The sequence below is a fragment of the Lagopus muta genome, chromosome 1, assembly GCF_023343835.1.
Source record: "Lagopus muta isolate bLagMut1 chromosome 1, bLagMut1 primary, whole genome shotgun sequence".
Taxonomy (NCBI): Eukaryota; Metazoa; Chordata; class Aves; order Galliformes; family Phasianidae; genus Lagopus; species Lagopus muta.
The window spans coordinates 191,330,392-191,342,488 of record NC_064433.1 but is presented as its reverse complement, the minus strand read 5'-3'; the positions used below and the strand labels follow the sequence as shown (position 1 = coordinate 191,342,488).

The following is a 12,097-nucleotide window of genomic DNA, read 5'->3' as shown; positions in this document are numbered from 1 at the left end:
AGATCGCACAGCTGTTAGGGCAGGAAACGGAGAAATCAGGAGGCCCTGAGGGGTAGTGTGAGGTCAAGCAGGAAGCATGTGGACTTGCCTGCACTGCATCCAATGTGGCAGGGTTCAGCATGCCACAACTGGGACAGAAAGTGAAGCTCATTGTGGGAGGAATGAAAAGAAAGCTTAGATCAGTGCATCTGAATGCTTCAGGGCAAGGAAATTCCACTAATGAAGCTGTTTTGTCCTTAGGGTATGGAAGAACTGTAGCTTTAGCTGGAGGGAGTGATGTGACCCAGGCAGTCTGAGGTTTGCTCCCAAACCTGTCCAGTGCTCCTGGGACTTGTTCCCATGGCTAATGGCACTGGCAGGAAGCTCAGCATGGAAGGACAATACAATTTGTGTGCTTTCAGACACACAAAGTTCAGCATATTCAGACTGTTACTGCTCTGGTTCAATTGGGAATTAAGGCAGTGAATGACTAAGATTTATGTTAGAATTTCTCCAGGAGAAGGTAAGGAATGCTTGGGAATTAAAATGTCCAAAGAGTTTGTTTTGGTCTTGTTCCCTTGTGAAGGGCCTTGCATCATCTTTGCTGCCATATTTCAAGTGATTGTAGATCTTCAGACATGAGTACTGTGTTGTTTCCCCCCTCAGGATCACCACGATATGCTGCTGGAGATTGAGAGGGACAAGGCCATCACAGACAAAGTCATCCTCATCCAGAAGGTTGTGCGTGGGTTCAAGGACAGGTAAGTGTGAGCCTTTCTGTTGTCTGGGATGTGGGCTAACAAGCAGCTCCCAAGGGATGCATTGCTCCCTTTTCACCCATCTGACCTGAGCGGCCTGTAGCTGGGAAGAGGGAACTTGTCATGCAGTTGCAACAAATACTGGGGGAAAACAGTAGAAGAAATAGAAGTAAAATTATTCCTTGCCTCAAATATGGACTGAATAGAACCTTCTGTTCCTGCTTGGTGGTGTCTTCAAGGGAACAAATATTTGTTAAGTGAGACTCTGCTGAAGGCAGCACTAAGCCCTCAGTCTGCAGGAGATCCCCACAAGACTGCAGCGGGGCTATTGAAACCTCCATTACAGCTAATGTTCCCATCTTAGAATCACAGAATCACAGACTGGTTTGGGTTGATCAGCTTTTTGATGGATCAGTTTGCCCAAAGCCCTGTCCAACCTGACCCTGAACACTTTTAAGGATGATTCACTGCATCTTTTCTAAGCAGACTTTACCAGGGTCTCACCATCTTCAGAGTGGAGAATATCTCCCTAATATCTAATCTAAATCTATCTTCTTTTAATCTGAAGGCATTTCATTTTCTTCTATTGCTACACTCCTTGATAGTGACTCTCTTCCAAGCTTTAAGCCCTCTTTAAGCCCTCTGGAAAGGGGCTTTCTACAGCAGTCTTATAGAGATCTCTGAGTTCTTGTGATGCTGCTGTCCCCAGGGTGTCTATGCACATGCTCAGACCAGACTCAGGAGCATGTAGTGAGCAGATGAGGGTAGTGGGGTGGTATTGCTGAAGTCTGAATCAGATTGAATCAATTTGCAGGTGCCTGGAATTGAAGCAGGGAGAGCAGTCAGTGAGATTTCAGAGGAGAATGCAAAGGGGGGAAGGCAGGGACTGTTCAATATCTGCTCTGCCCAATCCCATGGATCAGCATATGGAGACCCATCAGAGAGAGACCATACAGACCTTCTTGTAAAGGCAAAGAAAGGGGAAGGGGAAATTTTCAGGCAAAAAATGCAGAGTTTGTTCCACCCAGATACTCTATTTCAAGTCTCTAAAGAATGAGGCCCAGGAGATAATAAATCATGGCCAAACTGCAGACACACATGTCTGAAATGCCTTTACAGGTCCAATTTCCTGAAAGTGAGAAATTCAGTCCTGATGATTCAGAGATACTGGCGTGGACATAACTGCAGGAAGAACTACGGTGCTGTAAGTATATGGGTGCTTCCTCACACTTCTGCCTTCCTACGTGTTTTAGCTGGGACCTAAATTAGAGTTTTCTGGCACAATTTGCCCCACCAGGTTTGGGTTGGTGGGATGAGAAAGGAATTGTGTCCTTGCTGTTTTGCCTTCTCATTAAAGACAGCTCCTTATCATCTCCATGCTGTCCCTTTTGCTCATAGATTAGATTTCCATTGTATCAAATAGTCACTTGGACTTTTAAAAGCCTTCCCCTACTATCCAAGTGATTGAAAACTCCGAAAAACAGACTCCATCCCCATATGTGATCACATCTGCAAACAGGGCTTTCTCCTGGGCTCTCCTCAGCCTAATCCATGGCCTTCATCTCTCCTTGTCCTAGCTAGTTTTGATCCTAAAGTGGGTCATTTCAGAAGTGTGCTGTGGTCTAAAGGGTTCAGTATCATCCTGTGAGGCTGCAATAGGATAGAAATTGCCATTTCCAGACTGATCAAGGTGCTGCCTGCTTCCACAAAGCCAATTCATGGAAAGAGATCTGGAGGAGCAGTGATTAGCAGGGAAGTCATAGAATCACAGAACAGCTTGTTTTGGAACAGACCTCAAAGATCATCTAGCTCCAACCCCCCTGCCTTGAGCAAAGTTGCCAACTGCTAGATGAAATGCTAAAGTCCATGAGAGATGTTGAAACTCCATGGGAGCAGGCTCAAGGTTGATATCAGGAGCCAGACCTTTTGAAACCTCTCAAAGACAGAAACCACAGGTCTCAGTGGGCAAGAAACTCCCTTCATCCTCCTTGGGCTTTAATTAACGCAGCAGCCAGAGGGCTTCATTTCTCCACCCTCTTGGAGAACCTCCCTCCCAGAGGGTTTGTCTTGGCGAGATCTGATTTCAGTCACTCTTATTTAAGAAGGAGATTAGCAAAGCAAATCTGCTTAGGGTGAGCTGCGGTGGATGGGTTTCATGGTTCTCCCTTTTGCAGATGCGTATTGGCTTCCTGAGACTGCAAGCCCTCTACCGATCCCGCAAACTCCACAAGCAGTACCACATGGCCCGCCGGCGCATCATCGAGTTTCAGGCCCGCTGCAGGGGTTACCTGGTCCGTAGGGCTTTCCGTCACCGTCTCTGGGCTGTCCTCACCGTGCAGGCCTACGCGCGGGGCATGATAGCACGGAGGCTGTACAAGCGCCTCCGAGGAGAGGTACGTATTGTGGAGAGGATGGTAGTGGGAAATAGAAGTGGGGAGAGGGAGGACAGATAGGTTAAAGGGCGACAAAGAATCCTAAAAAGTAGGAAACGTCTCTTGAGAAGAGCTCCTGTGTTTATTCCTCAGTATCATCGGCGCCTGGAAGCAGAGAAACTTCGGCTGGCGGAAGAGGAACGGCTCCGAAAGGAGATGAGTGCCAAGAAGGCCAAAGAGGAAGCAGAAAAGAAACATCAAGTACGCCAGAATTGCTCTTTCCAGGGCTCTCTCACTATTTTCAAGGGCATGCTTCTGCTCCGTTGAGGGGGAATGCCAAAAATATCTGAGGGATTTCTGCCCTGCTTGAGTTATTTGTATTTAATTCACTAAAGCCCTCTGTGCTCTATCTAGACTTAGGCTGCTCCAGAATTTCTGATCTGCTGCAAAGGAATGTCAGAGATTACGGTTGTTATTCGCTTCCTTTTGGTGTTGTATGAAGGCTGAAGGTGGAATTGTGTAATGTGTATATGTGCAAGTGTGCACATATGGAAGAGAATGTATTATTGCTTTGTCCTTCTACAGTTAGGGAGCTGAGATTCTATATAAACATGCTACTGTTTAACTCCAACTCACATGACTGGGATAGTGTCCTGAGCACTGAGAACCCCACATTTCTAAAGCTGGTCTCCATGGAATTCAGTGCCACCTCTCTGGAGTCTGCAGTTCAGTCACTGTACGTTTTCTCTTCCAGGTACGCCTTGCCCAGCTGGCCCGCGAAGATGCAGAGAGAGAAGTAAAGGAAAAGGAGGAAGCACGTCGGAAGAAAGAGCTTTTGGAAAAAATGGAGAGAGCACGCAACGAGCCAGTGAATGACTCAGAAATGGTGGACAAAATGTTTGGATTCCTAGGGACAACCTCCTCCCTGCCTGGCCAGGAGGGGCAGGCACCCAATGGCTTCGAGGTACTACAGATGCAAGCAGGTTGACTGTGACGTAAAAGGCTTTAGCAACACATGAATTTATTAGGGTAGGATGGGGCAATACTAAAGGGGGTCTTCCTTCCAGAGTTCCTTCCTTCTGCACGGCCCCACAGATTTGCTATGCTGTGTCTGGGACAGACATGCTGTTGCAAGTTTTCTGCGGGGCTGCTACATGGAAGGAAGCAGTATTGCTGTAAGATCAGTGAGGATCTGTGGCCTTTGTGATTTTTTTCATCACTGCTCAAGTCATTTGGCACTTGGACAGCCACTGCCACACTTAATGCTTCTCCAAGTGCTCTGGGGACTTTACTGAGCAAAGGCATGTCCTTCTGGACTCAGGATTTGCTTGGGCTCAGGGGTTGCATTTCATGGTTTTCCCTCCAGTTGGCTTTTCTTGATGGAAATCAGATAGTCAGTGAAGTCAGGCCCAAGGGGGAAGTACAGTTCAGCATCCAAAAACGTGCTGACCACCTGACAACCACTTCCCCACCAGGATCTTGAGCGAGCCCAGAAGGAGCTGGAGGAAGAGGACCTTGATGCTGCATTGCCTCTCCCTGAGGAAGAGGAGGAAGATCTCTCAGAGTACAAATTTGCCAAGTTTGCCGCCACGTATTTCCAGGGCACGACAACACACACCTACATTCGTCGACCTCTCAAGCAGCCTCTCTTGTACCACGAAGATGAAGGAGACCAGTTGGTGAGGCAGGGGAGGAAAACCCTTGAGCAGGGTGGGTTGGAGCAAGCCTGGGGAGCCTTTCACCTGAAGGGCACCAGTTTGCCTTTGGTATACACTGGTGTGTGTTCATGGTTCAGGGGAGAGCACAACCCTTATCCACTGGGGATGCTCTGAGAGTAAGACAACAAGCATTAGAGGGACACAGTGGTGAGTTTATCTCTATACCTTGATATTTAAGACAGTTAATGAAGTCTTCTGGGCTTAGGTCATGGAAGATGCAAATTGTTGTGCTGGTACCATTTGCAAAGCTGATATTTGGCAGATGCAAATGTTGATTCTTACCTTGACATGTGCACCAGTGCAGAGCTAGCAGAGGAGAAAGGCTTGCCCTGTAACCAACAGTACAAGGGCAGAATTGTAAGGAACATTACAAAGGCCATGAATTTTGCCTTCTCTATGATTCTCCTCTACAGAGGGTTAGAAGTTCTCAGTCACTGTTTATGTCTTTAGGACAAGAGGTAATTGTCATAAGTTGCTCCAAGGGGGAGGTTGGATATTAGGAAAAATTTCTTCTCAGAAAGAATGGTCAAGCATTGGAACAGACCACCAACAGAGAGGTGGTGGAGTCATTGTCCCTGGAGCTACTCAAGGAAAGGGTAGATGTTGCACTGATGGACATGTTTAGTGGGCATGGTGGGGATGGGTTGACAGTTGGAGTAGATGATCTTAGAAGTCTTTTCCAGCATTAATGATTCTGTGATTCCATCTGAATGTGACATCTCCTAGCCAAGATGCAAATCCCTTGTAGGATATGCAAACATATTCATGATGGCAAGAAAACAGTTCCTAAATTTGTGGTCCTGGCCACCAGCATACCTAACTTTTCTCACTTAGATGAGATTCATGCTGTTAGCAAATTAGTTGTGTGTCACACAGGTAGGCAAGGAGACTATAGTCATGGTCCCAATGGATTCACAGAATCATAAGATATCCCAAGCAGGAAGGGACCCACAAGGATTATCCAGTCCAATGTCTGGCTCCACTAAGGACGTGGTTTGACTACCACCTCCATCGCCCTACTGCAATCTGATGGAATTAAACTTTATTTCAACAGGCAGCACTTGCTGTGTGGATCACTATCCTCCGTTTCATGGGAGACCTCCCTGAGCCGAAATATCATACGGCCATGAGTGATGGTGGTGAGAAGATACCAGTGATGACGAAAATCTATGAAACTCTTGGGAAGAAGACTTATAAGAAAGAACTGCAGGCTCTACAGGGAGAAGGAGAGGTAATTGCTTTCTAATTGAGGTAACTGTCTGTCACAGAGATGGTATTTTCATATCAAAATATGTTGGGAAGAAATTAGTTTGTCAATTTTATCTGCAGATGTGCTACAAAGGGAGAACTGTCTGTGTGTCAGGTGTTGTTTCTATCAGTTCTTTACAAAGATAACCAAATGCCTCCAGCAGTACTGTCAGGGAAGCACCCTGATATTTCTCATGGGGCTTTTATCTCTCTCTTCTTCCCCACATGGCAGTGTCCTGAGTCACTGGTCTCTCTTTTGGGGGATTTTGTGTTGATTTGCACTGGGTCAGCAGAGAAAAATTTAAAAATATGCCCTTAATCTTGGAGCAGGAAGTGAAGAATTAACAGCAGATTAGGCTACAAAAATCCCTATTGCGTCTTCAGAACATTCTGGGAAGTATTTGGAGGACTTTGTCAAAGGACCCCTCCCAGATAAGACATTGCTTTGGATAAATCACTGTCCATAGCACTGATACACTCTCATTTTGTCAGTTGTTTTGTACAGTATGGTAATCTGTTACCTGGTATTAGGATTTGCTGTGTTTATAGATGGTAATTTCATTCAGCACTTTCACTCCAGCACCTGAGAAGGAGAGCAATCTGATTTGTATTTGTATTTTGAAAAAATATGCACTAAGAATTACCTTCCATTCCTTCTAGCTGTCATTTTTTTGCTTGTTTATTTACAAAAAGGCATACTGTATCCAACCGAGTTGTTAAGTAGTAGAGAAGATAAAGAAAATTTAAGTCATCATTTGCATCTCCTGCTATACATGATCTGAGAAGTGCACAGCAGTGTAAAGATATGTGAGCTGACCCTAAGCCTGATGGTTTGTGAATCCAGCTTGACTTTGTAAAGGATACAAACCATTAAAGCTGCAGGGCTCAAAGTGTTGATCTGGTGTAAAATCAGTCATTTCAAAGATGTATAGTTTTGGGGAGGTTAACTGAGTTAAAAAGTAAAGCTATTGTTCATGCCATCTCGGTCTCACAGCTGGCAGAAAGCTGGCAGAAAGTCAACAGAAAAATCATATCATATACTTGATGATATGTAATCAGTGCCACGTGACATTTTATTTTTCTGGGAAATTTGATAGAGCACAGAGCTAGGTAACAATGATGAAATCATAACAGGTAACAATAGCTGCCCCCGAATCTCTGACAAGGTGACTTCCAGCTCACAAGTGTGCTATGCAAATCACACATCTCAGAGGGTGATTTTGCTCACCTCATTTGTGAAGTAGGAACAAGCCTTAACAGGATACAGTACAAGTGATGGGGCATAGTTGGACTAGGAGTCAGCCACTTTTTCAACATGGCTTGGTCTTTTTGCAGCCATCTCCAGTTTGTAATTTTAATTTGGCTTAGGTTCATTGATTAAATTAGACAGTGGTCATCTGCAAAATTCAGAGCCCAACCTGGTTTATCATGGGGCAAAAGGAACATGGATCCAGAATTCTAGTTCCTGCCTTCTTCTGAAATGTCTCAGTCTCTGCCCTTTGCAGAAGTCTTGGAGAAGCAGAGACAGCTTGCATTTGGCAGGGCTCTCCCTCACCACACTGCACTGCGTGTTTCTTGCTTTGCAGAGTACTCACATTGACGGGCACAAGAAGAACAGTGTGCGGCACAAACTGGTCTCCTTAACACTCAAGAAGAAATCCAAACTGACGGAGGAGGTGAGAGGAGATGCTTGGCCGCCTGGCAGCACAAGTGCCGTTGGATTGTCTGCAGCCCTCTCTGACTCTCTTCTGCTTTTCCCTAGACAACATAGAACCAGCCCTCCTCTGGGTTTGGCGCTACCTGTCTCTCTGCCTGAAAGATTTAAGGAGTGTTTAAGGGGAAAGGTTGGCTTCCCGTGTCTCCTTGAGTCATTCTGCACCTCGCGCCGGCCTCCCCTCGGCTCCCGTTCTCCATCCATTCAGCATCTTCCCTCCCCTCTTTCACAGCCCTCCGTCCAGCTGCTGATACCTCTCACCACTTCTGATGGTCTGAATGTTACCCCTGCTTTTAGCTTCCTGCCCTCCTCTGTGTAGTAGGTGGCAGGGGAAGGCCATCCAAAAGTGCTCACCCATCCTCTGCCTCTCTCTTGTCTAATTCTCCTATGCGTAGCTATCCAAAGCTGAGAGCTTTTGGAAATACCATCCCGAAAGAGTGAGGAGTAATAAGGCTTTTCGGTAGGGGGATGAGAGCAAGGCAAACGTATGGATTCAGTCTTTTTCATAGTCTTGTCCACTTCCAGAGCAGGCACCAACTCAGCTGCTTGAGAGCATGAAAATCTCTCTCTGATATAGTCACCCTCCTTCCCTTTAGCGTCAGAGGAAAGAAGTAGAAAGCAGTTCAGCTTCAGTGTCCTAATGTGACTCTGAACACATTCTCTCTCTAGTGGCTCTAAAAAGAGAATGAGTTGACCAGCTGAGGTAGAGAACTGTGGGCAGAGAGGTGAATGATTGCCAACCCAAAAAGCACCATGCTGTGTGCTTTCATCTGCATTGTTAACATGGAGAGAGAGTCCGTTTGTTAGTATTTTAACAAGTTTTTTTTTTAATATGACTAAATTGGAAGGACCAGCCTTCCATGGCAATAAGTTGGATTATCCCAAGCATCACTGGTGACTGTTTTTCAGCTGTGGATCCAGCCTAGTGTTGGGATGCAAGGGTGCCATTGTAGAAAAGAAAGCAAAAAACTAAGCAGGTGGAAGTGTGACCAGGCAGAGCCATTTTCATCTTCATCCATACCTAATTAAAGCCAACCAATTCACAACCTCCCATCACTGACAATGCATAGACTGAAAAACTTCTGAGCCCCTTCCTGGCTGGTGGAGGAGTCCTCCTTGGGGGGCACACCACATGTGGGTTGGGGGTGGGGGGCCACAGTAAATGGCTGTACTGAAAGAGAGCAATGTGTCTGGTTGGCAGGTGACAAAAAGACTTCATGACGGGGAGTCAACACTCCAAGGTAATAGCATGCTTGAAGACCGGCCCACCTCCAACCTGGAGAAGCTCCATTTCATTATTGGTAATGGCATCCTCAGGCCAGCATTAAGGTTAGAAATCAGGACAAAGGCATAAATATGCCATTCTTTTAATTCCTTCTGAAGCTATTCTTCTGAGCTATTCTTGTCCAAATGATTTTGCCAGTGTGTGCAGCTTTATCATGCCCTCATCCTTCCGGTCTGTTACACAATTTGGCTGGGTTGGGTCATGTTCCTTAGTGTTCATTTCAGGCCTGATCACAAGACCATGCAGAGGGATTCAAAGGCTTCTGAAAGAGCTGGTGGGTGCTAGATTGCTTCATTAGCACTCACACTTGCTGTTCACTAGCCTTTGCTTTCCATTTGACCATTTACACGTCTTTCATTTGTGTGAATATTTTTGATGGCAAAAAAGTTAAAAACTCAAACTCATTTCTGTTACTAAGTAAAGCATTCAAAAAACAGAAACAATCAAATTAAAGATGACTATGTATCTGTGTTTTAGCCCATTTATATGTGTGTGTGATGTAATGCAATCAGTTTCATTTTATCCTCCCACTTCACTGGGAAACCCTTAGCCTTATGTTTCTGTACATCTACTCGATCTAATAGCATATTCATGAGCTTCTCCATGGGGTTTTTTGGTGTGACAGTTTGGTTAACTAGTTTTTGCTGCTTTGCATGCAGATAAGGAAATACCAATATCCCTCATTTTGCATGTGGAGAATTAAAGTCAAAGGCAAAATTGGACATTAATTCCCCAGATGAGATATCCATCCATGCATCAGAGTATGGATCTACTTACACATGAGATGACAAACCTAGATCTCTGCTGGAGCAGATAGTTCCCAACATTTCTATAGTTCATGTTTAGGTGCCCCAAAAATAATAGTCAGCAAATAAGGACTCACAGTAGGTGGCCCAGTTAGTTTAGGAAGCTCACTTGGTATCAGGAGGAAACCTTTATAAGACTCCATCTGTCTAAGACTCCATTTTCCAGAAGAAGCATTCAGAGACCTGAACCTTGAGACTCCCTTTTGTTTCTCTTTTCTGTAAACATCAGTCAGCAATGCAAAATTTCTGCTGAAGCACAGGGAAAACCCAGTTGAGAACTGGAGAAGGAAAGTATTTGATAGACCATGAAGCAACCAGAGTGACCATCATTAGGACTGTTACATGACTGTCCTTGCAATTCCAAAATGAACCTGCAGACAGGGTTTGGCTCCTTCTCTGTTAAGACTGAAAAACGCCACCTTGTTAATTCTAATTTTTATTTTCACTTCTATTGCAGGGATGAAATTTATTGTCAAATCTGCAAGCAGCTGACTCAGAACCCATCCAAAAGCAGCCATGCAAGGGGCTGGATCCTGATGTCCCTCTGTGTGGGCTGTTTTGCTCCTTCTGAGAAGTTTGTAAAGGTAAATTGTAGATGAAATTTATGTCATATACCATCTGCTGACACATTTTCTTCCCCATCTGTGGGACCAGCTTTTCTCTTGAGTTTGATAGTGGAAGGAATCCTGGTCTTCATCCCTATCAGAAGTGACAATGGCAAAAGTTCCTAATGAGAAAGAAAAATGTGCAAGATCCTGAGCTCAGTGTCTAACAAGGATCAGAAAAATTACTCCTGAGAAATTGGCTCTCTCTTTCCACTGACTCTAAAGAGAGAGTAGATCACAAATTCAGATGGTACCTCCTACACTCCAGATGAAGATGTGATTAGGTAACCTCTGCCCAGAAACTGTATTGTCAGAGGTCATGTGTGAAATTTGCACACCCAGAAAGGCCCACGTATCTCCCATTTCTCACATCCAAAGATCTATGCATTTAGTCAAGCATCTGGTGTCTTTGACAGTTACTTAAGGCATGTCCTCTAGTTTGATAAGGAACAGTATTACACAGCAAATTATAAATCTGATCTATTCATGGAAAGGATGATCCATCACTGAAACAGACAGCACAGAGAAATGGTTGAGTACCAATCCCTGGAGGTATTGAACAGATGTGTGGATGTAGTCCCAAGAGACATGGATAAGTGGTGGACTTGGAAGTGTTAGGTGATGATTGAACTTGATGATCTAGTGGGTCTTTTCTAATCTAGGTGATTCTATGATTCTATATAACGTATCTTCAGGAGCATACTCCATGTTTTGTTCCTCGATTTGAGCAGCCTTCCTTCCAAATGACTTATACACCTCAAGTCTGACCAGCACCCTCTGGGCTGCTGAAGTTAATCCTATGATTTAGAGTTTGACTGGCTCAGGGCAAAGGGCTCAGTACTTTGCTTTGACACAACGTGACAAGGCTTCCTTTGACCCTCCCAGATTTTTGAACCTTGGAACCTAGAACTGCTCCCAGACCCATGGAAATAAAGGTGTTACGTTAATATCCATAGACATCAGATCAGGTTCTATCAGAACTGAAGCCAAGAATAGAAGACCCTTTTTCATCTCCAGACACTGTAAGGAAGAAATATAATGCAGATAAATCACTGGCAAAGTGGCAGAAAATTAAATTACACCTGGTAATGTGATCTGAAAAAGTATACAACAGGGGACTGTGTGAATTTAAATTTTTAATAATGAAAGATGATTTTAGGTGAGTGAAGCACTTCACAGATATAATTAATGAATAACTCTGAAGTCTTGGAACAGACTGCCCAGGGAGCTGGTGGAGTTACTGTCCCTGGTGGTGTCCAAGAAACATGGAGATGTGACACTTGGAGACATGCTTCAAGATATGGTTTAGTAGGTTAGTGGGTAGTAATGGTGATAGAGGATAATTGGACTGGATCTTGTAGGTCCTTTCCAACTTTGTGATTCTATGACTCTTCTATGACTCCGTGGTTTAGCGTGCCTGGTGGTTAATGGTTGGACTAGATGATCGTAGAGATCTCTTTCAACTGTACTGACTCTGTGATTCTACCTCTGCCCAAAGTCCTGGTATGTGCTGCAGTGTGTGTCAGTATCCCCAAAAACATTCTGCATTTGTTCATCTTGGGCAGCCCTTTTGCTCCTTGGACTGCTGGAGACAAAAGAGAGTGTTAATACC

At 44.8% G+C, this 12,097-nt stretch overlaps 1 protein-coding gene across 2 annotated transcripts in view; it reads left to right on the top strand.

The window, feature by feature from the left end:
• MYO7A (myosin VIIA) overlaps positions 1-12,097 on the top strand; it is a 96,224-nt gene that overhangs the window by 65,547 nt on the left and 18,580 nt on the right. For both annotated transcript variants that reach the window (XM_048958640.1, XM_048958648.1), the window contains 10 exons: positions 646-740; positions 1,857-1,941; positions 2,912-3,130; positions 3,263-3,370; positions 3,864-4,073; positions 4,585-4,788; positions 5,882-6,058; positions 7,662-7,751; positions 8,991-9,118; positions 10,338-10,464. In XM_048958640.1, coding sequence (XP_048814597.1) covers positions 646-740; positions 1,857-1,941; positions 2,912-3,130; positions 3,263-3,370; positions 3,864-4,073; positions 4,585-4,788; positions 5,882-6,058; positions 7,662-7,751; positions 8,991-9,118; positions 10,338-10,464 — 1,443 coding nt within the window. The remainder of the gene's footprint in view (positions 1-645; positions 741-1,856; positions 1,942-2,911; positions 3,131-3,262; positions 3,371-3,863; positions 4,074-4,584; positions 4,789-5,881; positions 6,059-7,661; positions 7,752-8,990; positions 9,119-10,337; positions 10,465-12,097) is intronic.